At 43.2% G+C, this 27,034-nt stretch overlaps 1 protein-coding gene across 2 annotated transcripts; it reads right to left on the reverse strand.

The window, feature by feature from the left end:
• Positions 1–1,539: 1,539 nt before the first annotated feature.
• Positions 1,540–25,908, reverse strand: LOC116519599 (zinc finger protein 721-like). Of its 2 annotated transcripts, XM_032233556.1 has the most exons (4): positions 25,414–25,908; positions 24,190–25,273; positions 23,494–24,066; positions 1,540–3,467 (listed from the first exon to the last, which is right to left on the reverse strand). In XM_032233556.1, the coding sequence occupies exons 2-4, from the start codon at positions 25,148–25,150 to the stop codon at positions 1,816–1,818; spliced, it is 3,186 nt and encodes a 1,061-aa protein (XP_032089447.1). In that variant the 5' UTR covers positions 25,151–25,273; positions 25,414–25,908; the 3' UTR covers positions 1,540–1,815. The 2 variants fall into 2 exon arrangements, with proteins under 2 accessions (XP_032089447.1, XP_032089448.1); XM_032233557.1 differs by lacking the exon at positions 25,414–25,908 and having other exon boundaries at positions 24,190–25,398.
• Positions 25,909–27,034: the final 1,126 nt, after the last annotated feature.

Here is a 27,034-nt window from a genome sequence, read left to right on the forward strand (position 1 = left end):
TAATGTAAGACAAATTGTTAATATACTGGAATATTTGGGAAAGAATAATCAAATCCCTGCAGCGCTTATATTTTTAGATGCCGAGAAAGCCTTTGATCGAGTGAATTGGCAATTTCTAATGAAAATAATTTGTAAAACATTTGTAAAAGTTTTTTCCCCTAAAATTTTCAATAAAAAAGAAAAAGAAAACCGGGTTCAAGAACTGAGGAAGGGGAAGGTCTGCACCAAGGAAATCTGGATGAGGGCCACGCCTCAAGGGGCTGCTGGAGAAGTTGACATATCCCCCCCTCCCATAAGCCAGGTTGATTTATGTCTCTGCCTCTTTCAGCAGCCGACTCGGGAATATGAATTGATGACAAATCAGTGACTGTGTGTGTGTGTGTGTGTGTGTGTGCAAACCTTGCTTTCAAAATATGTTTTGGGTGCCCTTTTATCTCAGGTGCAATCGGATGCTAGTTGGAAAGGTGTTAGGGAGGAGACAGAGGGAAGCAAACATCCAGAGCCAAGATGCACGGTTTCTGTTCGCCAGAGGAAATTGGGCAGGACCCATAATTGGGCAGATTGCCTTTGACTTACGACCACAGTTGGGTTCAGAATTGTGTCGGGTGGCTGTTTTGCTCAGCGACTGCAATCCAGGCTCTCCCAGTTGCAGTGATTGGACAGGTTATTAAGCAGAGCTGGGGAAGCAGGATTACGGGGTCTTAGCCTTAGATTCAACCAGGGAACACTTGCTTCAATTACGATCTGAGTGGGATGATTATTTAAAGGCAATTTATTAGAGGATTGTAGCAAAGAGATTTCCATCAATGAAGAGAGGGAATTCAGGACACAAAATTGGGCTTCATTTTATACTCCATACAGTACTGTTTATTATTAGGATTTGTATGCGGCCCACCCTCGAGAGACTCAGTAAAAAAAGTAGAAAATGAGAGTTGATTGCATGGAAGAAAATCATCCTGCTAAGTTGCATTTACATCAAAGACATGGATGCTAACATCCCATAATATTAAGCATAACTGAAATGAGCATTGCATTAAAAGAACATTCACATGGGAAACGGCATCCTGAGTCACATAAGTCTCTTCTGAAAAAGTACAATTTCAAGAGGTTGAAACAGCATATACAACTGAAAAAGTCCTTTGTTATTCAGTCTGAGACAGTCCCTTATTTGGCAGTTATTATTTACTCTTCTTAATATCTTCTTTACTCACCCTACCCCACCCCCACATTGGATTATTACAATTATTATCATGAATATCCTTATTCTGTTGCTTTGTATGTACACTGAGAGCTTGTGCACTCGACACAAATTCCTAGCCTGTCTATTCACACTTAGCCAAATTGAATATGCAATTGAATTCAATTCCTTAAATGCACACCGTGACTGAAGATCTTCTCACACTCAGGCATGTTTATCATTTTTCTCCGACGTGAATTCTTTAGTGTCGATGGAGCTTTTTACGCTCAGTATAGCTCTTTTCACCCTCCAGGCATTTATGTGGTTTTTCTCCTGTGTGGATTCTTTGATGTTGACAGAGGTGTGAAGTACTAGTGAAGCTCTTTGAACAGTCGAGACATTTGTAGGATTTTTCTCCTGTGTGGATTCTTTGATGGATATCTAGACTTCCCCTTTGACTGAAGCTCTTTCCCCACTCCACACATTTATGTGGTTTTTCTGCCCAATGGATCCTTAGATGTGCATAAAGGTGGATCCTCTGACTGAAACTCTTTCCACACTCCAGGCATTTGTGAGGTTTATCTCCTGTGTGGATTATTAGATGCCTTTGAAGATGTCAATTAGTTTTGAAAGATTTTTCACATTCTAGGCACTGATATTTCTCTTCCCCCTCCTGAATCCTTTTGGGAAATCCAGGGTCTTCCCAAGGAACCTCCGTCCTCCAGGCATATATTCGGTTTCTCTCTCCAGTGGATCCTTTGATGTCTACAAAGGCTGCTTCTCTGACTAAAGTTCTTTCCACACTCCAGGCATTTATGAGGTTTTTCTCCTGTGTGGATCCTTTGATGTTTATAAAGGTTGCCCCTAAGACTGAAGCTCTTTCGACACTCCAAGCATTTATGGGGTTTCTCTCCTGAGTGCATACTCAGATGCATTTTAAGAACATTATTTCTTTTGAACCCCTTTCCACATTCCAGGCATTTATGTGTTTTTTCTCCCGAATGGATCATTTGGTGTGTACAAAGGTGGCTCTTCTGGCTGAAGCTCTTTCCACACTCCAGGCATTTATGAGGTTTCTCTCCTGTGTGGATCCTTTGATGTACATAAAGGGTGCTCCTATGACTGAAGCTCTTTCCACACTCCAGGCATTTATGAGGTTTTTCTCCTGTGTGCATCCTTTGATGTCTATAAAGGTTGCTCCTCTGACTGAAGCTCTTTCCACACTCCAGGCATTTATGAGGTTTTTCTCCTGTGTGGATCCTTTGATGGTTATAAAGGCTGCTCCGCGCACTGAAGCTCTTTCCACACTCCAGGCATTTATGAGGATTCTCTCCTGTGTGGATCCTTTGATGTGTATAAAGGTGGCTCTTCTGACTGAAGCTCTTTCCACACTCCAGGCATTTATGAGGATTCTCTCCTGTGTGGATCCTTTGATGTGTATAAAGGTGGCTCTTCTGACTGAAGCTCTTACCACACTCCAGGCATTTATGAGGTTTCTCTCCTGTGTGGATCCTTTGATGTGTATAAAGGTGGCTCTTCTGACTGAAGCTCTTTCCACACTCCAGGCATTTATGATGTTTCTCTCCTGTGTGGATCCTTTGATGTTTATAAAGGTTGCCCCTATGACTGAAGCTCTTTCCACACTCCAGGCATTGATGATGTTTTTCTGCTGTGTGGATCCTTTGATGGTTATAAAGGCTGCTCCGCTCACTGAAGCTCTTTCCACACTCCAGGCATTTATGAGGATTCTCTCCTGTGTGAATTCTTTGATGTGTATAAAGGTGGCTCTTCCGACTGAAGCTCTTTCCACACTCTAGGCATTTATGAAGTTTCTCTCCTGTGTGGATTCTTTGATGTGTATAAAGTTTGCTCCGCTCACTGAAGCTCTTACCACACTCCAGGCATTTATGAGGTTTCTCTCCTGTGTGGATCCTTTGATGTGTATAAAGGTGGCTCTTCTGACTGAAGCTCTTTCCACACTCCAGGCATTTATGAGGTTTCTCTCCTGTGTGGATCCTTTGATGTTTATTAAGGTTGCCCCTTTGACTGAAGCTCTTTCCACACTCCAGGCATTTATGATGTTTTTCTCCTGTGTGGATCCTTTGATGGTTATAAAGGTTGTCCCTCTGACTGAAGCTCTTTCCACACTCCAGGCATGTATGAGGTTTTTCTCCTGTGTGGATCCTTTGATGTTTATAAAGGTTTCCCAATTTACTGAAGCTCTTTCCACAATCCAGGCATTTATGAGGTTTTTCTCCTGTGTGGATTCTTGCATGTTGCCTAACTTCTGCTCTATAGTTGAAGCTCTTTCCACACTCAAAGCATTTATGTGGGTTTCCAAATGAGTGGATTTTTAGATGGTTTTCAAGATGGTCGTTTCTCTTGAAGGATTTTTCACATTCCGGGCACTGATATTTCTCTTCTTCCTCCTGGATCCTTTGGGGATTCCGGGGTCTTCCGAAGGACCCTCCGCCCTTCAGGACCGTTTTGGGTCTCCGCCCGTTTCCTCCTCCCCGCATCGCCCTCCAGGCAGCCGCCTTTCTCGGGATCCCCCTGAGAGCATCCCTCCTGCAGCCCCGGAGCCTCCCGGCCTTTCTCCGCCGTCTGCCGGGGAAGCCGCGCCGGGATCTCCTGCTCTCAGGCGGCGCTTCCTTCCTTCCCCCGCCGGGCTCCTCCGTCCTCCTTCAGGGGAGAGAGAGAGGCGGTCTCGGCTGCGTCCCCTTCCCCGCAGGAGAGGCCCAGGCCGAAGCCTCCGCATCCCACGGGCCTCTCTCGCCAAGTCCCCCTCAGCCGTCAGACCAAGCCAAGGGCGCCCGCCCTCTCCTCCCTCACAGGTCTCCCTTCTCCGGAGGAACCTCCCGGACTGCAACTCCCGGCGTCCCTTCCGCCCTACCTGCATTAGTCCGCATGCGCACCCTTAATCGATTTCCCCCCCCCCGTCGCTTCTTTGTATCCGAAAATGAGGGCCAGACCGGCCTCCGTCCGTTTTCGGCCAAGCTCCGCCTCTTCCTCTCCTGGTACTGCCGCCTGCAGCTCTCTTGGTCTGATTGCGGAAGTCGGGAAGAAAGCGCTTTTCCTGTCAGATCGTGTCATTTGCATCGGGAAAACTTTTACGATCATCCCTTCTGCAGCCCCGGAGCCTCCCGGCCTTTCCCCGCCGTCTCCCCGTGAGACTAGGGACTTGTAGGTGCCCTCTAGCTGGCTGAAGGAGGGTGGACGCCGATTTGGCTGATGAACAGAAAGCATAGTAATGGGGGACTTTCACTATCCTGACAACTGGGGAACCCCTAGTGACTACTAGTCTCTGCACCTAGTGGGAGATCAAATAGGTCCCTAATGAGACTTATTCATTTAAAACATTGTTATAATGCCCATCTTTCAGTCAATTCTGCAGCTCTCAAAAAACTATTGGTATCAATATTTGGAAAACCCATAGAGATTGTATCAAACAATGCCAGGAAAAAGCACTTTCACATCTGGCACAATAAGGGCCAAATTATCCCTAGATTCAGCCAGGGAACCCTTGCTCCAATTAGGCACTGAAAACACAAAAGAGAATGGCAAAAGAAGGAATGCAATGGGAAGCTCATCCAGAGCTACATTAATGAGTGGAGCTTCCACTGACAGAGGCAGTCTACGTATAAAAATCTGCCTTTTGTGCGAAATGGGCAAATCCAGTGGTTTGGTCACCTTCTGCAGACATTTGCTTGACTTTGGTGTAGTTGTAAAAGGTGGAGCGGGTGACCTTTTGTAGGATGCCAAGGGAGCCTGTCATCTCTTAGGGAATTCTGAGGCTTTATGACCTCATCCATGCAGGCTAAACTGCCAGATGTTAGAGTGAAGATGCCCTCCAAGAAGTAAGTTGGTGTCCCAAGGGCTCCTGGACTCTGGGAAACCTGGCCCTATTTGCAGCCTATTTATCAGGGTTGTATTCCAAGGGCAAAAATGCCCATTTGGCCCCTTCTTAGGAAAGGGAAGCAGGGAGAAAATGAGAACACCCAGCCCTGTTTCCTGTTACTTTCAATTATTCGTTGATGATTTTAAATCAAGTCTTAATCTCCAAACTCAGGCACCAATTTTGATGTGGAGATGAAAACAACTTGAATAACTGAATTTGAGAGACTTTGAGAGAAGTAAAGGAGCTTCTTTGTCCGCCTGAAAACACAGATAATAAAGTAATAATTTGAACTTATGTTTATTTTTGTTTCAGGTCCACCTTTATTGAGGCGGGGGGGGGGGTCAGCATGTCAATACTGACTAGCACTGTCACCTATATTCTGCTTCACTCCCACCTGGAAAAAGAAAAGGGAGGAGTGGGATGGAATGCAATGTTTGGAGGGAATGGCTTCACTTTCCGGTGAGAAATTACTCCCACTGCAAGGACATCATAAGCGGATTTCCCAGCATGACTGGTTTCTTTCCATAACAAAATGAACAGAAGTGATTGAGGGACATAATGGAGCATGGGTGGCTTATGGGGAAAGGGGGAATGAACTATGGAAAAAGTAGGGCTACCCTTTTAACAAATAATCTCAATTTTCTGTGAAATCAGTTGAAACTGATGCAGGCCGTAAATTTTGACTTACAAGTAAAGTTTCTTCTAACCGAAACAAATTAAAATGGCAGGGAGAGAATTACTGCATGTAGCCTGTGTTGATCTTAAATTGACATTTGATTCCATTTTGAGAGAAATCATTAAGAGGAACTTGGAAATTACAGTACAAAAGGTGTTTCTCATTCAGCAATTGGGTGAAATGTGTTAACCATCCTTTTCAGAAAAGTTTCCAAGAGTTGTATTTCACCTCCATCTTCTTTAAGGAGCAGTTCCACTCCTCAACAGGTCAACTGACCATCTCCTACTTAAACCTACCTCTATCCCTGGGCCCCAATGTACCTCTCCTCCTAAAGTCTGAGAATATGGCTACTATCTCACAAAGCTTTGTTGGCCTTACAGTGTGTAAGGACTTGTCTCGTCTCTCCACTCAAGAAACTAGAACTCTTGAAACGCTTGGTATTTCAAAAGAAACCTATTGAGAAAGTGATAGGAAAACAAAGAAGCAGGATCTGAGGATTTCCATGAAATTCTTTCAGGGTAAAACAGCTACTCAGTCCTGAGTAGGATAAGCCAATCTGCGGGTTTGAAGTTGTTTTGGGAACTGCAGGCTGAGAAAGTGATAAGAAGTTGTTCTCTGGGGTGGAGGGGCCGATGCCGTGATGAGACGATGCATGATCTCAAAGCTCTGAGATCGCACTCAACACTTTTATTGCTGGGGGGTTCCAACGGACCTAAATCATCCCAAAGAGATGGTGAACAGGAAGATTACATCTTGCTGATCTCGGGGATATCGCAAAATCGCCGAGAAAAGCAAGGCAAAAGTCTTCTGCTGGCAATCAAAATTCCAGTCTATCAAGGCTGACAAAGTCAGGGCAATATGGAGGAGAAATGTTAAGATGGTGAGAAACTTTTATTGTTTTTTAAAAAATGGACTGCTGATGAATCTGCTGAACTGTCTTGTTACAATGTTTACTCACTGAAAGTTTTGCCAAGCCTCAAATTTCAAAGTAAAGGGAGAAATTCAGCTTCTTTACTTAAAGCTGCTTAAAGCTGCATAGTCAGGCAGCAGAGTTTTATTAATTGCAGGAAGATAAGTTTTGAAATGGCTTCAAAACCAAATTCTAATTTGAAGCCGTCACCCTCTATTCCCAGGGGCACATCCCCAGTGTCTGGCACAAGGTTGCAGCCTCCACTTCCTACGCCCCCTGCTGGGGATGTGTTAACGAAAGAATTTTTCTTGAGCGAACTAAGTGTGGCTCTTAATGCACAGACAATTAAAATGGAAGATAAGCTTAGAGATCATAGAGAGGAGATAAAACAGGAGAGAAAAGAGGAAATAAAAGAAATGAAAGAAGAAATCAAAGATGAAATAAAAGGACTTAAACAGGAGTTGTATGAGAAAATCGATGCCAGGGTTCTTAAATTTAAAGATGAAATGCTGAGACTTGTAACTGTATTGACAGAACATGTTTCTGGAATTGAATATAGTCTAGAGGATCTTAATGATGCCAATACCAACTTGACATTGAAAACAGAGGCGGTGGAACAAAAAATGGAAAACGCTGAAAAAGAAATTATTATGATACAGTATCGACAAATAGAGTTCGCGTTAAGAGTAAGGGGGCTGCATGAGGAGAAACAGGAGAACCTGAAACAGATCCTATCGGAAGCTTTTGACTGCCTGATGGGAAGACCAGGGACCAATATTGACTGGCAAATCGACAAAGCTTATCGCATTAACTCTTGGCTGGCAAAGCAGAAGCAGCTTCCTCGAGACATCGTTATATACTTCACTACAAGAGAGCTTAGAAATATGGTACTACAAGAGTCTTATAACACTAAGCTTCAAATTGGGGGTCAAGACCTGATTGTTTTGAAAGAGATACCACCTCAAATGTTAAGAGCCAGGAGAGACTACACTTTTTTGGTCGAAGAACTCAGAAATCGTCAGATACAGTATAGATGGGACGCACCATTTGGCATTATATTTACATTTGATAGGCAAAGATATCGCCTCAACTCTGTAAGGAAAGCCCGAGATTTTTATTATAATATATTGAAGGCTGGATATCCTGCACCATCTGGACCTGGAGAAAGACCACAAGAAGGACAGGATAGACAGCAAACTACACAACCACCAGATAAGATGGAGCATCTCTCTCTTCTAGAAGTGCAAGGTGTTATGGAACAAAGACCTAGCCACATGATTACTAGACGAATGGAGAAACAAGCTAAAAAGCAACAACATCAACAATCACCGGCCATCGATCAAGGAACTACAATAACAAGTCTGGAAGCAGTGGGAGGAGCTAGGCCTAAGGTTAAACAGGCCATGCAGGAAGCTCTAAAATGCTTCAGCCAACCAAAGATGACAACTAAGATTTTAACATGGAATGTCAATGGACTGAATTCTCCACAGAAGAGAAAGAAAATATTTCACTATCTCAAACAGTTTAAGAATGACGTAATTTGCAAGAAACTCAACTCAGTTGACTTTTGATCAAGTCAACTGATCAAAAATATTTGATTAACTCAAAACTTGGTCAACATTTTGTAGCTTCCGCTATGGAAAAGAAGAATGGTATAGTTGTATACTTAAGAAAATATATGAAAGCTGAATTAATTGAAGCAGATCCCTTCGGAAGATATATTGCTTTAGACCTAATCCTAGAAGGGAAAAAGACATTACTTTTGGGAATTTATGCCCCCAATCAACAGCAAGATAGATTCTATAGAAATCTTCATGCTAAATTAGTACAATGGGACTATAGTTCCTGCATACTATTGGGTGATTGGAATGGAGTGATAGACACTAAGAGAGATAAGAAGACTTCTCACCCAAATACTAAGATGCGAGCAAAGTTACCCAAACCTTTCTTTGACATCATGGATGACTTTGAATTGAGAGATATTTGGCGAGAAAGAAATGCAGAGGAATATGACTTCACTTTCTTCTCTGACAGGCATCAATCCCTTTCAAGGATTGAATTTATACTAACCACTAATGATTTGCTTTCTAGGGTCAAGAAGACAAAGATTGCGGCTAGGGTCCTTTCGGACCATAACCCAGTTTGGATGGAGTTGGGAAGGGTAGTGCAGGCAAGAAGGTCTTGGAGATTGAATGAAAACTTATTTAGATATGAAAAGTATATTAATGATTGTAAAAAATTGCTATCTGAATATTTTGTTTTGAATATGAATAAGGGTACATCTATGGAATTCGTATGGGATGCAAGCAAAGCGTATATGAGAGGAGTGCTGATGAATATAAATAAAACACATAGAAATAAACAAGGGTTAAAACGAACAGAACTGGAAGAGGAAATTAAGAGAAAAGAGTTGGAGTTAACAATGAACCCAGGCGATACAAAGGTTAAGGAAGCTATTAATATATTAAAATCTCAATTTGACATGTTGATCTCTGACCAGGTAGCCACTAATTTATTATATGCAAAACATAATAATTTTGTAATGCAAACAAACCTGGCAGATGGTTAGCTTATCAGATTAGGAAAAAAAGGAAAACTCGAAATATATCTAAACTGATTTACAGAGGGAAGGAGGTGTTTCAACAGTAACATCCCATAATATTAAGTATAACCACTGAAATGAGCATTGCACTAAAAGGACGTTCACATGGGAAACAGCATCATGAGTCACTTATGTCTGTTCTGAAAAAGTACAATTTCAGTTGGTTGAATCATGTACCAGGGACAATTGAAAAAAATCCTTTATTATTCAGCCTGAGAAAGTCCCTTACTTGGTAATTATTATTTGCCCTTCTTAATATCTTCTTTACTCATTTGGAGTAAAGAAAAATAATTCCTCTTACTGGAATTATTATAATTATCATGAATATATTGTTGCTTTTTTGTATATTGAGAGTTTGTGCATTCAAGGTGAATTCCCAGTGTGCACCGAGCCCTGTTTCCTGTTATTATTAATTATTGGTTGATGATTTTAAATCAAGTCTTAATCGCCAACTCAGGCACCAATTTTGGTGTGGAGATGAATAGAACTTGATTACCTGAATTTGAGAGACTTTTGAGAGAAGCAAAGGAGCTTCTTTGTCCACCTGAAAACACAGATAATCAAGTAATAATTTGAACTTATTTTTGTTTCAGGTCCACCTTTCTTCTGGGGTGGGTGGGTCAGCATGTCATGACTGACTAGAACTGTCACCTATATTCTGCTTCACTCCTACCTGGATGAAGAAAAGGGAGGGGGTGGGATGGAATGCAACCGTTTGGGAGGAATTGTCGATTCCCGTGAGAAATTACTCCCATCGCAAGGACATCCCAACCACATTTCCCAGCATGGCTGGTTTCTTCCCATAACAAAATGAACAAAAGTTGTTGATGGACATAATGGACCGTGGGTGGCCCATGGGGAAAGGGGGAATGAACTATACCAAAAGTAGGAGTACCCTTTTACCAAATAACCTCAATTTACTGTTGAAACTGATCCAGAGCATAATTATTGATTTACGAGTAAACTTTCTTCTAACCGAAAGAAATTAAAATGGCAGGGAGAGAATGACTACATGCAGCCTGTGTTGATTTTAAATCGACATTTGATTCCACTTTGAGAGAAATCATTATGAGGAACTTGGAAAATACAGTACAAAAAGTGTTTCTCATTCAGCAGTTGGATGAAATGTGCTAGCCATCTTTTTCAGAAAAGTCTCCCAGGGCTGTATTTTGACCTCCACCTTTTTTAGGGAGCACCTGCATCTCCTACATACACCTGCCTCAATCCGTACAATCCCCAATGTACTTCTCCTCCTATATGCTGAGAATATGGCTAGTATCTCACAAAGCTTTGTTGGCCTTTGAAGTGCCGCCTGAGAAAGCAATAACTTGTTTTCAGGCGTCTCTTGCTTATGTCTAATGCTGAGACGTAACAGATGGCCCTCAATTCATTGCCTCCCCCCGTTTATTTCCAAGAAGGAAATTCAAAGTACGTGATAGGCAGGAAAAGGGTTATAAAGTGAGGAATGTACCCAGGCCTCCCCCTAAACCAGAACGGCAGTGTCCGATAGGGATCTATGGGACCTAGCAGAGAGTTCATTGTAGCAGTTTCTGCTGGAAGACAGGGGGACCATTCAGAGAATCCAACTGAGAAGAGTTTCGGATATCTGGGGAGGGTCTTAAATGGTACCCACCTTTGGAAAACCCACATAGAGGGTTGAGGGTCTTCCTTTCCTAAAGGACCAGGTTGGGGCAGGCCTGACACAATTGGTCAAATTAGGCACAGAGTTGGAAGATCATTTAAGGGCATCCTTAGAGTAATCTAGCAAAGAGGATTCCCTTCATGAAAAAATGGAACCGACCACAGACTCGGGATTCATTTTACACTTTTATACACCAGAAAAAGTACAAAACAGGTGATTCGGTGGAAGAAATCCTGCTCAGTTACATGAGAGACATGGACAATCAGTCAAACATCCTGTAATATTAAGCACAACCTTTGAAAAGGAAAATGTCTGGCTGGTGAAAGGAGTCACGGAAACCTATTGCAAAAAGCTACAATTTGAGCCAGTTAAAATGCATAGCATGTACACTTGAAAATAAGGTGACCAGATGTCCCGATTTTGGCAGGACAGTCACGATTTCGCACAATTTGTCCCGTGTCCCGCAGTGTTCTTAAAAAGTCCCGATTTTTGTGACCGGACCTGGAAGTAAGCCTGCCCCGCCCCCAGCCCTGTATACCCGTCCCGGCCAGAAGGTATTTTGTCCCTTCTGTCTCCCTGTTGCTCAGCAAAGCAAATTCAGGAAGGTCCTTTGCTAGCAGGCAGATTCTAGGACGCCTGCTGCCACCAAAGACAGAAGGGACAAAGTACCATCCGTTTTCCCCGTGCCACGAGGGCATCAGGAAGACTAGGACAGGGATCTCCTCTCGGCTCCAGTCTGGGAGAGAAGCAGCAGAGAAAGGTAAACCAGCATTTTATATTTTATTTATTTGCTCTCGGCCCGAGCGGGGCAGGGACAACACCTTGCCAGAGGCTGCTGGAGAACTCTTTCCGAAGAGAGGGTTTGGGAACTGGGCGGGCAAGATTGGAGCGGGCAGGCGGGGAGCGCGCTTGCTCCCCTTTCCTATGGCCCGCCTTTCCCCACGGAGCCTGTGGACGTGGCTGCTGGCTGTGCAGGTGGCCTGGAGGGAAGCCCCGAACCTCCTGGCGTGGACCTGGCGTTGGAGATCCGCGATTCCAAAGCGTAGCATTATTTCACTCCTCTCCCGTTTTCTAGGGGGAGGGGGGGAGACGAGAAACGGGTGGTGGCCACTTGGGGAATATTTGTGTCCCCTGCTCTTCCCCGCCCCTTACCTCCGAAGGGGAGGCCAAGCGTGGGAGAGAGTGCTAGTGATAATGACTGATTCCCTCCTGTTTGGGTGGGCGGGGGAGAGAAGGTAATTGCAGACCCTGGACTGAAGTTAGAAGGCTGACTCACTACAATAAGCAGTGACCATTATTTGAAGGAAGAAAAAGCGTAGCTGTGCGATGGAGATTTGCTCTTGCAGAACCTGCATCATCTTTTTTTGTTTCCAAATTTAAAAAAGCCTTTTAAACATTCTTATGCCTAAAGGCAAAAAAAGCCCCATGAGGCTTGCTGGAGAACGGAGCGGAGGTGATGTGCGAGGGGGAGGCGGGGTGCCGGGGTGGGGGGAGATGTTGCTGAAATAATTCGATCTGTCAGGAACTCGGAGGTGGGGGGGGAGGTCAGTGGGAAGCCTTTGCCGGCCCGATGCCAGACGTAGCTTTGAAGTTGCTTTCCTTTCTACTGAAGCCCCCGCTCAGCAAAACAAGTCCGGGGAAGTCCTTTGCGCCGGCTAGAAAAGGTCTGCCGCGAACTGGGAAGCTGATGCACCCCCCCTCCTCTCTGCCCCCCCCTCAACTGTTTAGTTGTATACTCTTGTTAGCTGATTGCATTCCAAAATACCCCATCAATCTTCCGATGTAACATTTAACCATCCCCGCTGCTAATGAGATGAGCTCTGGTATTGATGGGAGGGGGAATTTAATTTCTAAAACAACAAATGCTATGTATTGTACTAATAGCAGTTTAAGGAAGCAAACCTTAATAAAGGCAATTGACAAGGGAATAAAGATCTTGCATACCTATTGTGCAATATCTAACAGCATACCTTTGTGCTTGCAACAATTAGCTGGGTTAATTAAGGCAGAAGGATCTTTTCTGACCACTTACTGGTTAAGCTTGGAAAAGCATTTTTTGTTAAATTATCAGGCTCCTGAAAAAAATACTGGGGAGCAGATGCAAAGAAATAGTGAGATATGGATTACCAGCTGATATTATGTATATATTCTGCAGATGTATGACATTCCTATTTTCTTTAGCCTCTGGTCATCCTGGAAATGCATAGCAGAAGCGCCTGTGGAAGCAAACAGGGGAGAAAGTGTCCACAGTATGCTAGCCTTGTAACATTTACATACAGAGGAATAGCTCTGTATGCCACAATATAGAATATGAATTCTGTACTCTGTATTCCAAATTCATGAGTTTTGTTAGTAGGACTAATCTTCTGCTCACTTAGTTAAAACAATTCCCATTGAGTCCATTGAGGTTTATTTTTCTTTATTAGAATATCATACATTTCTGCCTTGCTTGATTAGTTGGGGATCATTTCAATTTCAAAAAATATGAAATAAAGTTTTCAACTTGCTATGAAACTACAGCTACGGGTACCTTAGTGTTGATAAACACTTTATAAAGAGATTTTCAGGAGCAATATATCTTTCTATCTTTAGAACAGTACCTAAAATCCTATTTCTGTTCATTATATTTAATTACATGTTTTGAAGACTATTTCCCATCAGGATAGCATAATTCAAAACAAAAGGGAACTGGCAGAACATTCAAACCTTTTGCAATTAATCCCAAGAGGTTATCTTTTAGACTCAAGATACTTTTCTCCTCTTGAAAATGCTTGTTTAATTGCTTTTTGCCCTTATCTATAGATAGGTATGATAAGTTAATGAGTATTATTTATTTATTTATTAAATTTATATGCCACTCATCTTACTATCCAAAGTGATACTGAGAAGCTTACAATACAATAAAACAGCAATATAAAACCGTTAAAATTAACAGGAACTTAGGAACCCAGTATATGAGTGACAATAGGTGGAAATTTCACTTTTACAATGCTATATGTATATGATATACTGTGTACGTATGTATACACATACACACACAGAACACACACACACGATTGTAAGTCAATTGGAATTCAATATGTAATTGTATCCACCCAATTTCTTTATATTAACATGAAGTAGGGTTGTGGGGAGTCAGAATAGTCAAGATGCTGGTTCCAGCCTATAATTGAAAACTATTTTTTTTAATCTCCTATTGCAGATATCCCCATCTTGAAGGCTGTGATATATGTTACAAGGGCTGATCAGACTAATGGTTATGGGGATATATGGTTACAGGTTTTTTGTTTAGAACAGTACAGGTAGTCCTTGACTTACAACAGTTCATTTAATGACTAATCAATTTACAATAGCACTAAAAAAGTGACAGGACCAGTGGTGAATCTTTTTTTTTTTAATATATTTTATTCATTTTTCACATTCCATTTGCAATCACTTATATACAGGGTATTTACTATAAGAAAAGAAAAAAAAAGAAAAAGGGAATAAAACGAACAAATAAAAAGGAAACACAACTCATCATTCACAACCCCACCTAACCCTTCCATCCTCCATACACCCCATCTACCCCCTCCAACTTTCCTTTCTCCCTCTAACACTCCCCTCCTACTTCCCTTTCCCCTCAAACCTTCCTTCTCCCCTTACTCCCCGGACACCCTCCTTACATTCCCCTTACTCCTTCCTTACTCCTCCCTCTTCTTTCCCTCTACCTCCCTCCTTGGTGTATGCCTTTATTCGAGTGTTGTTTGATCTGATAAAAGACCAGTGGTGAATCTTACAGGTTCACAAATGTGAGCATGCAGACGTGAACAATTTGTTCCGCCTCCCACGGTGTTTTTAAAAAGTACCGATTTTTTTAAAAAAAAAATAATCAAGAACGCCGCCCCCCCACCCCCCAAGTCAATGGTGTCCCTCTTTACCAATGTTAAAATCTGGTCACCTTACTTGAAAATGGTCTTCATTGTGAAATTAGGCAGTTGAGCGTGGAGGGGGTCCATTCCTCAAGACCTCTAAAGCCCGATTCCAAGGAAAAGCTACTAAATAACCAATCATACAAGGCAGTGGGGTGTAAAGAGAAAGAAGAAGAAATCAAGGGGAAACACAGTGAAATAGAGTGATAGAAAAGATGGAAAACCCAGTCACAGAGTAGGAGATACAAGAAACATACCCAAGATCCAAGGAGGACTCTAATCCCTATATATGAATGCTCAATAGACAGGGAGAAGCTGAAATACTAATACATGTAGTTATGTATGATATAATTGTAAGGTGACCAGATTTTCAGATTGGTAAAGAGGGACACCTTTGACCGGGGGGAGGGGGGCTTGATTAAAAATTTTATACGGAGCAATAAAAATTTTCATACAAAATTTTACAATTGTAATATTTTTTTTTTATTTCAACATAACTACAATTTACAAATATAAATTGTAACTGTTGCCAAACATCAAAATTTTGATCACATGACCATGAGGATGCTGCAACGGTCGCTAAGTGTGAAAATGGTCACTAAGTGTGAAAAATGGTCATCAGTCACTTTTTTCAATGCCATTGTAACTTTGGTCACTATACCACCTTTCTTGCCACAGTTCTTAAGTGAATAACTGCAGCTCATAAGTTAGTAACGTAAGTAAATCTGGTTTCCCCATTTGACTTTGTCAAAAGGTCACAAAAGGCAATTACATGACCCCAGGACACTGAAACCATCATAAATATGAATGTGTTGCCAAACATCAAAATTTTGATCACATGACCATGAGGATGCTGCAACAGTCGCTCAGTGTGAAAATGGTCGCTAAGTGTGAAAAATGGTCATCAGTCACTTTTTTCAATGCCATTGTAACTTTGGTCACTATACCACCTTTCTTGCCACAGTTCTTAAGTGAATAACTGCAGCTGGTATTTTGTATGGAATCTTTTTTTAAATAGTCTAAGACAATTTAAAAAAAGAATCCACACAGAATAAATTGAAGTAAAACATTTCAAACTATTCCACACAGAATAAATTGAAGTAAAACTATTTTTAAAAATTCTATGCACAATATATTTCAAAGTATTGTGCATAGAATTTTTAAAAATGGTTTCACTTCAATTTATTTTGGATAGAATCTTTTTTTAAATTATCTAAGACAATTTAAAAAAAAGAATCCACACAGAATAAAACTATTTTAAAAAATCCTATACACAATAAATAAAATATTATTCTAAAATACATTAAAAAAATAAAAGAAAAAACCCGGCTCACTTACCAGCAGGCAGGCACTCCAAGTCAATCCAGAATGATATAGATGTTAATATCTGCGGACCACCAACATTTTCTCACAGACCACCAGTGGTCCACCACGGACCACTGGTTGGGGACCACTGCTTTAAAGCAGAATCTGCAGAGGGGAAGCAGGGAGACGGTTCCTAAATAGAACGCCCCCTTTAAAAAAAAGTCAAACTGTGTGTGTGTGTGTGTGTGTGTGTGTGTGTGTGCGCGCGCACAATTTTTACTAGCAACAAAAGGGGAATTGCTAGTAGAGTCTTTTATTTGCAGCTGTTAAGTTCTCGGTTACAGCAATTACGAGATCTCAGGAGGAATGGGGGAACCTAGGAAGGGGGCGCAGGGGAGGGAGGGGGATTGGAGATCAAAAGGTACGAAAGGGATAGATTAAAAAAATAAGAGGGGATCGTACGTCCCCACCCACCCACTCCCAACCCCATCCGACAGAAGGAGACGAGAGAAGAGCAGCAGAGAGAAGGAAATCTCCTCCATCCCCCCCGCCTCTTCCAAATTATACACACTGCCCTCCCCATCCCACAGCCCCAATTCCAGCTGCACCAATTCAAGCTCCCAGATCTCTCTCTCTCTTTTTTTCTCCACTCATCCCCCCCTCAACCAAACAAAGGAGCAAAGGAAATACAAGACAAGCAACTTTTTAAATAAATAAATAAATAAATAAATAAATAAATAAATAAATGAAATCCAAGGCACAGGAGGAAAATCCCCCTTTCCTCTAATTCCCACTCCCCCCCACCCCGCCTCCCGATCCATTTGGGGTGGATTTCTTTATTTGCAATAAATCCTGGGTTTTCCCCCCCCTTTTTTTAAAGGAAGGAAAATGACAGATCTTCTTCCCCCCTCCCGCCCCCCGCTCACCAAAAGGAGACCAGAGAAAAGCAACCAGATCGAAAGGAAGGGAGATATGATCATGTTTGGAAGAGCAGGAGGGGAGGGAGGAGCCTCGCCCCTCATCAGACGCTGCAAGCAAGCCAAGCGGAGGGAGGAGCCTCGCCCCTCGTCGGGCGCTGCAAGCAAGCCGAGCGGAGGGAGGGAAACCACTGCCCTCTAAAGGCCACATTGGGAACGACACTTCAGAGAAATAAAAACTTTTATTTTAACGGCGTCCTTTTTAAATCGGGACTTTTTGAACATGCAGTGGGACATGGGACAAATTTTGAAAAATCGGACTGTCCCGCCAAAAGCGGGACATCTGGTCACCTTATTGCTATTACTGAAACATGGTGAGATGAAACTCATGACTGAGTTGGATGGATTGATTTCTAACCGGCTAACAAACTACTAAAGGGTTGGTCCTTAATGGTACTATATGTACAGGCAGGGAAGGAAGCAGTTGGGTACCACAAGGTTCCGTCTTGGGCTGAGGACTTTTCAATATCTTCATAAATGACTTAAATTAGGGACTAGATGGGGGACACATCAAATTTGCAGATAATACTAGGAGGGTAGGAATAGCCAACACGCTAAATTACAGGCTCAAGATCCATATTTCATCCCTCTCCCCACCCCCTGCCCCTCCTCTACTTCCCACCCCCACCCCCCTTCTTCTACGCCCCGCTCCATTAAGCTGTGTAGTTTTTTCTTTTGGCAGAATCTGTTCCAGGGAGGCTGGAATTCATATTCCTGGCCTGGATCGATGGGGGAGAAAGGAGGCCTGAAGTTCAAAACGCTGAGAATTTCTGGGTGCTCAAACGTTTCACCATACTTTCTCTGGATGCCTTTGGGTGAAAGAGGCTTCAGCCCCCAGGCAGAAATCATGGAGGGAGCTCACCTGGGATGATGGAACAAAACAGAACAGGGCAACCAAAAGGGAATGCAATGGGAGGTTGACCCGAGGATGTATAAATAAGTCTTAATGGAGCTTCCCTAGAAAGGGGCAGTCTACATCCAGCAATCTGCCTTTTGTGAGAAATGGGCAGCTTGAGTGATTTGTCTCCTTGCCTCCTACAGACATTTGCCTGGCATTGTTGCAGGTAGAAAAGGTGGAGCAGGGGAGGTTTGATAGGCACCTGTCATCTCCTTGGGAATTCTGATGACTTTATGATCTCATCCATGCAGCCTAAGCTGCCAGTTACTCTCAGTTGACAGAGTGAAGATGCCACCCAAGAGGTTGGTCAGTCTTCAGAGGGGCTCCTGGGCTCTGGGGAAGCTTCCCTCTATTTGCAGCCAATTTATCAGAGTTGTATTCCAAATCTTCAACTCAATTTCTGTTCTCAGGGAAGGGGAGGTGGGTGAAGATGTGCCCCAGAGAACACCCAGCTCCCTTCCTTCTTTTAATTAGTCATTGAGCGTTTTTAATCAAGTGGGATTGTTGCTTCTAAAGCCAGGCGCTTTTGTGTGGAGCTGAAAAGAGCTGAATTTCCTCCCCTTTGGGAGACTTTTGCCTTTCTAAAGGGGCTCCTTTGCTCACCTGAACATACAAATACAAATCACCAAGTAATTCAAGGAAAGCAGAAATGGTTGATTAAGGGTTGTAGGAAGTTATCACACAGCCCTCTCCCAGAAAAATGAAATATCGTAGTGTGGAAAGGGAACTTCACCAACACAGCGTTGTATTAGGTAGACCAGTACAGCCCATAACCAAACTAGAATATCAAAGCCAGCATACATTCTAAGAGAAATCTCCGGAGAATAATTACCAGGATATCAGGACAATCAAGAATAGCTGCAGATTAAGAAATAATATAAAAGATAAGGAAGGGCGGGAAGAAGTTACCCTTAAGCAAAGGAAAAGGTCCGAGTGGCAACAAAGACTGATTAGCTCAGGACAAAAAATGTAAAAATAGGAAATACAGTAGAAGACACTTGGGCTCATCTCAGCTCCATGGGGAGTACTTTAGGACAGAGGAATAACAAAACGCAAGACAGGATTAGAACCATTAGCAAAGGCACACACAAAAGTGGTAAAACAATAGTACAAAGAAAACAAAAGGACTTCAAAGAGGAAAATGGTATAAAATGTACACTTACTGTATGTCGGGGTCAGCTCACCCAAGAACGCTGATCTACACCACCGTAGGTCTGGCCTTCATGAAACAATAAAGACAACTTGCTTTCAAACGCAGCTTGCTTCGATCCTAAATTCATTCACTCAGCCGGGGACATTCTCCCAGCTGGGAAATCCGGATCCGCGGAGGAAAACCCTTTTCCGTTTTAACAGTAGGAAATATTGAAAAGGCAGAATATTTCTCTGGATGTGAAAAGGAAGAAACATGTTTTAAAAGACAGAATAGCTGCCTGCATCTTCCTGCCCATCCCCCTTTGTCAATGAGCCATTAAAGCCTGGGCTAGTTCACTTTACATAATAAAGAGTTCTCCCCTTCAGCTCCAGAGTGACTGGATTAAGGCATGATAATATTGGCCCTTTACCCAACTCACCACATGGCATCTGAGAACTCAACCAAACCTGGATTCAAAATGCAGCTTAGAGAGTTGCCCCTGCATGGGCCCATGGGAGTCTGACAACCAATCAGAATACAAGATCAAGATCAAAGGCCAGAGAGGACATAAAACCGGGGACTCAGCATCTCAGTCCTTCCTTCTCTTCTCCATCAACATTGAAGCATGTGATCTCCTTTTCTGTTCAGGACTCGAGCCATGTGGTCCTGTCCACCATTAAAACCATCTTCCCAAGCAGCCTCCATGTCTCCAGTGTCCTTTTCCCCACTTGGAACCGAACCCAGAAGGACATTTCTTCCAACAGGGTCATGTAAAGAAATATAATATTCAGTCCAAGTGACACATCAGTAAGCAAATGACCAAACTGCCATTCCCTCAATGGACAATAATGGCTGCAAAAGCTGATGGGAGTTAGCAGAGGCAGCTAAACGGACTGATTAAAGAAAAGATCATATATATTTTTTATTTGGAAACCACTTTTGGATTTTGTGCTTAAGATGGGGAAAAAAACTTTGATTTTGGGTTTTGCCAATTAGATTTGATGCTAGGGAAGCTATGTATTATATAAAAGTAGAAAGTTGAAGTGTTGTGTTATTTATTCTACGGTATCAAAAGGAGCCGAGGAAATTAATGCTTTTCCCTCTACCCTTTCCTCCCCTTCCATCTTCCCGGACTCGCTCCCCAGACATGGCCTCTGTCTCGCACACCCTCCCAGACTGCAACTCCCAGCATCCCCTGCGCCAAACCCGTGTCATCCGGGCCTCTCTGTCGCTGTTCAAGCAACTCCCTCGTTACCCATTTCTTTTCCGGAAGTGGAGGCTTCACGTCCTTTTTCCCCTAGAAGTCGTGCCAGTTCCTTTGGAGGGACCGCCTCCAAGGAGTCCTCCTGCCAATCGCCAGCCTCTCCAGACTGACCAATCGGCCTCCGCCTTCCTCCAACCTGCCAGATGGCGCCTGCGCGGCGTGGATGGTTGCTATGGTTCCCCGCAGAGGTGGGGCGGAGGAATCCCATTGATGTTTGGAGCCCTCCCCCCCCTCTTTCCCCGCTATTGAGGCCGGGGGAGCTCAGGGGCTCTTCTGGGGCGGAGGCCTTATAGCCGCCTATAAAGGGGGTCCAGTGGGGAGAAAGCAAGAGAGCCTGAGTTCAAGTGTGGGGCAGCCGCTCTTTAGTCCAGCCCACCTCACAGGGTTGTTGTTGAGAGGAGGGAGGGGTCACCGTGGCTGGAAGGGGGAGGGGCTCAGAGAGCTCCAAAGGCCCCTCAGTCCAACCCTGAGCTCCAAATTGGCTCCTTCCTTTTCTTGCATCTCTTCTCCGCCTTCTTTGTAGAAATAATAAAGTCCGGATCCAAATAAATAAACTCTCCATATGCGACTCACTCAAGTGTTTTTTTAAAGAGCAACTACATGGCCTCTATTCGATGCAGGACAATTATTCTTCCTAGATATAAGAATTCTGAATTCTTGCACAAAAGGAGACTGTCTCCAGTTAAAGAGGACCTAAAGAGGAGAATCTCCTGCCAATGGTTCCTGCTAGTGAGTTTCCTCATAGAAATCAATACCTCATTGTTGGAAAAAGGAAATCATGTCATTTGATATGATCCACATTGGATTCTTTCTGATTTCTTTTAACTGATGGATCCCTTAAAATTTGGAACTTGGGTAAAAGAGGGTCATTAAGCCATGTAGTATTTTCTTTGGCAGAAGTTGTTCAAGGGGACAGGATTTTTTTTCCTATCTACTGAATTGTTTTATTATTTTGGGAGTCACAAAAAGCTTTCTCACCTAAGCAGAAATCATGGAGGGAGATAATCTGGGATGATGGAACAAAACATAAAAGAGCATGGCAAAAGAAAGGGAATGCGATGGGAAGCTCATCCAGAGCTACATTAATGAGTGGAGCTTCCCTTGACAGAGGGAAGAGTCTGCATACAAAAAGCTTTTGTCCACCTGGAAAAACAGATAATCAAGTAATAATTTGAACATGTTTTGTTTCAGGTCAACCTTTCTTGGGGGGGGGGGTGTGTCAGCATGTGAAGACTGACTAGAACTGTCACCTATATTCTACTTCACTCCCACCTGGATAAATAAAAGGGAGGGGTGGGATGGAATCCAATGGTTGCGGGGAATGGCGTCACTTTCCTGTGAGAAATTACTCCCACCACAGGGACATCCCAACCAGATTTTCCAGCATGGCTGATTTCTTCCCATAACAAAATGAACAGAAGTGATTGAGGGACATAATGACGCAGTGGTTAAATGCAGCACTGCAGGCTACTTCAGCTGACTGCAGTTCGGCTGTTCAAATCTCACCGGCTCAGGGTTGACTCAGCCTTCCATCCTTCTGAGGTGGGTAAAATGAGGACCCAGATTGTTGTTGGGGGCAATATGCTGACTCTGTAAACCGCTTAGAGAGGGCTGAAAGCCCTATGAAGCGGTATATAAGTCTAACTGCTATTGCTATAATGGAGCGAGGGTGGCTCATGGGGAAAGGGGGAATGAACTATGGGAAAAGTAGGGGTACCCTTTTAACAAATAATCTCAATTTGCTGTGAAATCAGTTGAAACTGGTCCAAGGAGCAATTTTTAATTTAGGAGTAAACTTTCTTCTAAACGAAACAAATTAAAATGGCAGGGAGAGAATTACTGCATGCAACCTGTATTGATTTTTAATCAACATTTGATTCCATTTTGAAAGAAATCATCCCATAATATTACCATAATAATAATACCGCAGTATGAGAAAACGATGTTGTTTTCAGGCATCGCTCGCTGAAGTCTCTGGTGGTGGGACATAACAGATGGCCCTCAATTGCTTCCCTCCCCACTTTCATTCCCAAGAAGGAACATCACAGTACAGGATAAGCAAGAAAAGGAGTATAAAGTGAGGAATACACCCAGGCCTCCCCCTCCCCCTCCCCCAAACAGAATAGGCATCTATGGGACCTGAGACTCCTTTGTAGCAGTTTCCGCTGGAAGACAACAGGACCAATGAGAAAATCCAATTGTCTGGGGAAGGTCTTACATGACAGTGATATTTGGAAAACTCATATAGATTATATCAAATAATGACAGGGAGAAACTTTTAAAGGCCAATTAGCCATAGATTCAGCCATGCCACACTTGCACCAATTAGGCATCAAGTGGAATGTCCTTTAAAAGGCAACTTATTATTGGAGCAAAGAGATTTCCCTCAATGAAAAGAAGGAATTCAGGACACAGAATTGGGCTTAATTTTATACTTCATACAGTAAGAAAAGTACAAAATAAGAGTTCATCGCATGGAAGAAATCATCCTGTGCAGTTACAGTTACATAAGAGACATTGACAGTAACATCCCATAATATTAAGTACAACCACTGAAATGAGCGTTGCATTAAAAGAACATTCACATGGGAAATGTCATCATGAGTCACTTAAGTTTGTTCTGAAAAAGTACAATTTCAGTCAGTTGAATCATGTACCAGGCACAATTGAAAAAGGCCTTTATTATTCAGCCTGAGAAAGTCCTTTACTTAGTAATTATTATTTACCCTTCTTAATATCTTCTTTACTCATTTGGAGCAAAGAAAAATAATTCCTCCTTTTTGAATTATTAAAAATATTACGATTATTATTATACTGTTGCTTTTTTTGTACATTGAGAGCTTGTGCACTCAAGGCGAATTCCTAGTGTGCCTATTCACACTTGGCCAAATTAAATATACAATTCAATTCAATTCCTCAGATACAGTGTGATTGAAGGGCTTCTCACACTCAGACATTTTATCATATTTTCCCAGCTGAATTCTCCAAGTGGATTCTTTGATGTCTGTTAAGCTGTGCTTTCTGACTGAAGCTCTTTCTACAACACACACATGTATGTGGTTTTTCTCCTGTGTGAATTGTTTGGTGTTTATGGAGGCTACCACGCTCAGTGAAGCTCTTTCCATACTTCAGGCACTGATGAGGTTTTTCTCCTGTGTGGATCTTTTTATGTTTATAAAGGTTGCTCCTCTGACTGAAGTTCTTTCCACACTCCTGGCATTTATGAGGTTTCTCTCCTGAGTGGATTCTTTGATGTACATAAAGGCTGCTTCTATGACTGAAGCTCTTTCCACACTCCAGGCATTTATATGGTTTTTCTCCTGTGTGGACTCTTTGGTGTCTATTAAGGGTGCACCGCTTACTGAAGCTCTTTCCACACTCCAGGCATTTATGAGGTTTTTCTCCTGTGTGAATCATTTGATGTTTATACAGAATATCTCTAGTATTGAAACACTTTCCACATTCTAGGCATTTATGTGGTTTTTCTCCTGTATGGATTCTTTGATGTCGGCGGAAGTTTGAATGGTCAGTAAAGCTCTTTCCACATTCTAGGCATTTATAAGGCTTTTCTCCCGTGTGGATTCTTTGATGTACATAAAGGCTTTCCCTATGACTGAAGTTCTTTCCACACACCAGGCATGTGTGTGGTTTTTCTCCTGTGTGGATCCTTTGATGTTTATAAAAGTTACTCCTGTGACTGAAGTTCTTTCCACACTCCAAGCATTTATGAGATTTCTCTCCTGAGTGGATTCTTAGATGCAATGAAAGTTGTTTTCTCTGGAAATGGCTTTTTTGATGTGCATAAAGATATGAACGCTGACTAAATTTATTTCCACACTCCAGGCATTTATGTGGTTTTTCTCCCCAATGGATACTTTGATGTCTATAAAGGCTGCCCCTCTGACTGAAGCTCTTTCCACACTCCAGGCATTTATGAGGTTTCTCTCCTGAGTGGATCCTTTGATGTATATAAAGGCTGCTCCTCTCACTGAAGGTCTTTCCACATTCGAAGCATTTATGAGGTTTTTCTCCTGTGTGGATCTTTTTATGTTTATAAAGGCTGCTCCTCTGACTGAAGCTCTTTCCACACTCCTGGCATTTATGAGGTTTCTCTCCTGAGTGGATTCTTTGATGTACATAAAGGGTGCTTCTATGACGGAAGCTCTTTCCACACTCCGGGCATTTATGAGGTTTCTCTCCTGAGTGGATTCTTTGATGTACATAAAGGGTGCTTCTATGACGGAAGCTCTTTCCACATTCCAGGCATTTATGAGGTTTTTCTCCTGAGTGGATCTTTTGATGTATATAAAGGCTGCTGCTATGACTGAAGCTCTTTCCACACTCCAGGCATTTATGAGATTTCTCTCCTGAGTGGATTCTTAGATGACTTTTAAGATGGTGTTTTCTTTTGAAGGATTTTTCACATTCTGTGCGCTCGTGTTTCTTTTCCCCTGAGTGGATTCTTTCATGTCTATCAAAGTCTCTTCTCTGACTGAAGCTCTTTCCACACTTCAAGCATTTAAATGGATTATCTCCTGAATGGAGCTTTAGATGGCCCTGAAGATGTTCATTTCTTTTGAAGGACTTTTCAAATTCCAGGCACTGATATTCCTTTCCTCCCTCCTGGACCCTTTGAGGCATATCGGGTCTTCCGACGTACCCTCCACTCTCCAGGACCGTCTCGAGGTCTCCTCCCGTTTCCTCCTCACCGAATCGCCCTCCAGGCAGCGGCGTTTCCCGGGGTCCACCTGGGCTCATCCCTCCTGCAGCCCCAGAGCCTCCAGGCCTTTCCCCGCCGTCTCCCGGGGAAGCCGCGCAGGGACCTCCTCCTCTCAGGCGGCGCTTCCTTCCTTTCTCCCCCCGCCAGGCTCTTCCGCCCTCCTGCAGGGGAGAAAGAGAGAGGCGGGTCACGTTTGCGTCCCCCTCACCGCAGGAGAAGCCCAAGCCGAGGCCTCCCCTCACGTGGACCCGAAAAAACAACCCTCCCAGACTGCAACTCAGTCCCAGCAGCGTCTACTTACATCCGGTTTCTCCGTCTCGGAAGCGAACCGCTCCTTCCCTCTGCTCGCTGGTTCCGAAAGTGAAGGAGCTCGATTTCCCAGCCACTCCTTTCTGCGGAGCCCCGCCTTTTCCTCCCCAGGCACCGCCTCCTTGATCTTACTGTTTTCAGAAATAGAGGCTTCATGCCCTTTTTTCTCCAGAACGTCCGTCTTTTCCCTTGGAAGAACCGCCCCAAGAAGTCTTCCTGCCAATCACCGCCCTCCCCAGAACGACCAATTGACATCCGTCTTCCTCCAACCATCCAGATGGCGCCTGCGCAGTTTAGATGGTTGCTATGGTTCCCCGTGGAGGTGGGGCGGAGGGCTCCCTTTGATCTTTGGGGTCCTTCTTCCCCCTTTCCCCCCTATTGAGGCCGGGGGAGCTCAGGGGCTCTTTTGGGACGTAGACCTTATAGCCGCCTATAAAGGGGAGCCAGTGGGGTCCAGTGGGGAGAAAGCAAGAGAGCCTGAGTTCAAGTGTGGGGCAGCCGCTCTTTCGGTCCAGCCCACCTCACAGGGTTGTTGTTGGGGGAAGAGAGAAGGGAGGGGTCACCGTGGTTGGAAGGGGGAGGGGCTCAGAGAGCTCCAAAAGTCCCTCAATCCAACCCTGAGCTCCAAATTGCCCCCTTCCTTTTCTTGTAATTGTTCTTATCTTATTTGTAGAAATAATAAGGTCAGGATCCAAATAAATAAACTCTCCATATATGACTCACTCAAGTGTGTTTTTAAACAGCAACTACATGGCCTCTATTCGATGCAGGACAATTATTCTTCCTGGATATAAGAATTCTGAATTCTTCCACAAAAGGAGACTGTCTCCAGTTAAAGAGGACCTGAGAAGGAGAATCTCCTGCCAATGGTTCCTGCTAGTGAATTTCCTCATAGAAATCAATACCTCATTGTTGGAAAAAGGAAACAGTAAATCATGCAATATTGATAGGATCCAAATTGGGTTCTTTTTTCTGGGTCTCTAACAGCTGGATCATTAAGCTATGTGGTATTTTCTTTTGGCAGAAATTCTCCAAGGGGACAGGATTTTTTCCCTCTCTACTGGATTGCTGAATTACTTTGGGAGTCACAAAAAGGTCTCTCACCTAAGGAGAAATCATGGAGGGAGCTCACCTGGGATGATGGAACAAAACACAAAAGAGCATGGCAAAAGAAAGGGAATGCGATGGGAAGCTCTTCCAGAGCTACGTTAATGAGTGGAGCTTTCCGTCCTCTCTTCTCACTTAGGACTATAACCATGTTGCTTGTATCCTTACAATTTATATTGTTCTACTTCTTTCCTACTGTGATTTCTTTGCTTATTAGTAACTTACGACTATCACTAAGTGTTGTATCTTGATGAATGAATTTTATTTTTCTTTATGTACACCGAGAGTCTTTGCATCAAAGACAAATTCATTATGTGTCTGATGAAAGAAATGTCCTTCTGGGTTCGGCTCCAGGTGGGGAAAAAGAAACTGGAAACATGGAGATGGTTTAATGGTGGACAGGACCACGTGGCTTGAGTCCTGAACAGGAAAGGTGATCACATGCTTCAATGTTGGTGGAGAAAAGAGAAGGAAGGACTGAGATGCTGAGACCCTGATTTTATGCC

This window comes from Thamnophis elegans, chromosome 16 (assembly GCF_009769535.1).
Source record: "Thamnophis elegans isolate rThaEle1 chromosome 16, rThaEle1.pri, whole genome shotgun sequence".
Lineage (NCBI taxonomy): Eukaryota > Metazoa > Chordata > Lepidosauria > Squamata > Colubridae > Thamnophis > Thamnophis elegans.

What these genes read in the sequence shown, in the direction of transcription:
- LOC116519599 (XM_032233556.1), bottom strand. Translation starts at nt 25,150, where the DNA reads ATGAGCCCAGGTGGACCCCGGGAAACGCCGCTGCCTGGAGGGCGATTC. An exon ending in GCGTTCATATCTTTATGCAC is followed by an intron (nt 24,067 to 24,189) that starts ATCAAAAAAGCC and finishes ACTTTTATAAAC; the next exon opens with ATCAAAGGATCCACACAGGA. An exon ending in AAAGAGCTTCACTGAGCGTG is followed by an intron (nt 3,468 to 23,493) that starts GTAGCCTCCATA and finishes TCAACTATAGAG; the next exon opens with CAGAAGTTAGGCAACATGCA.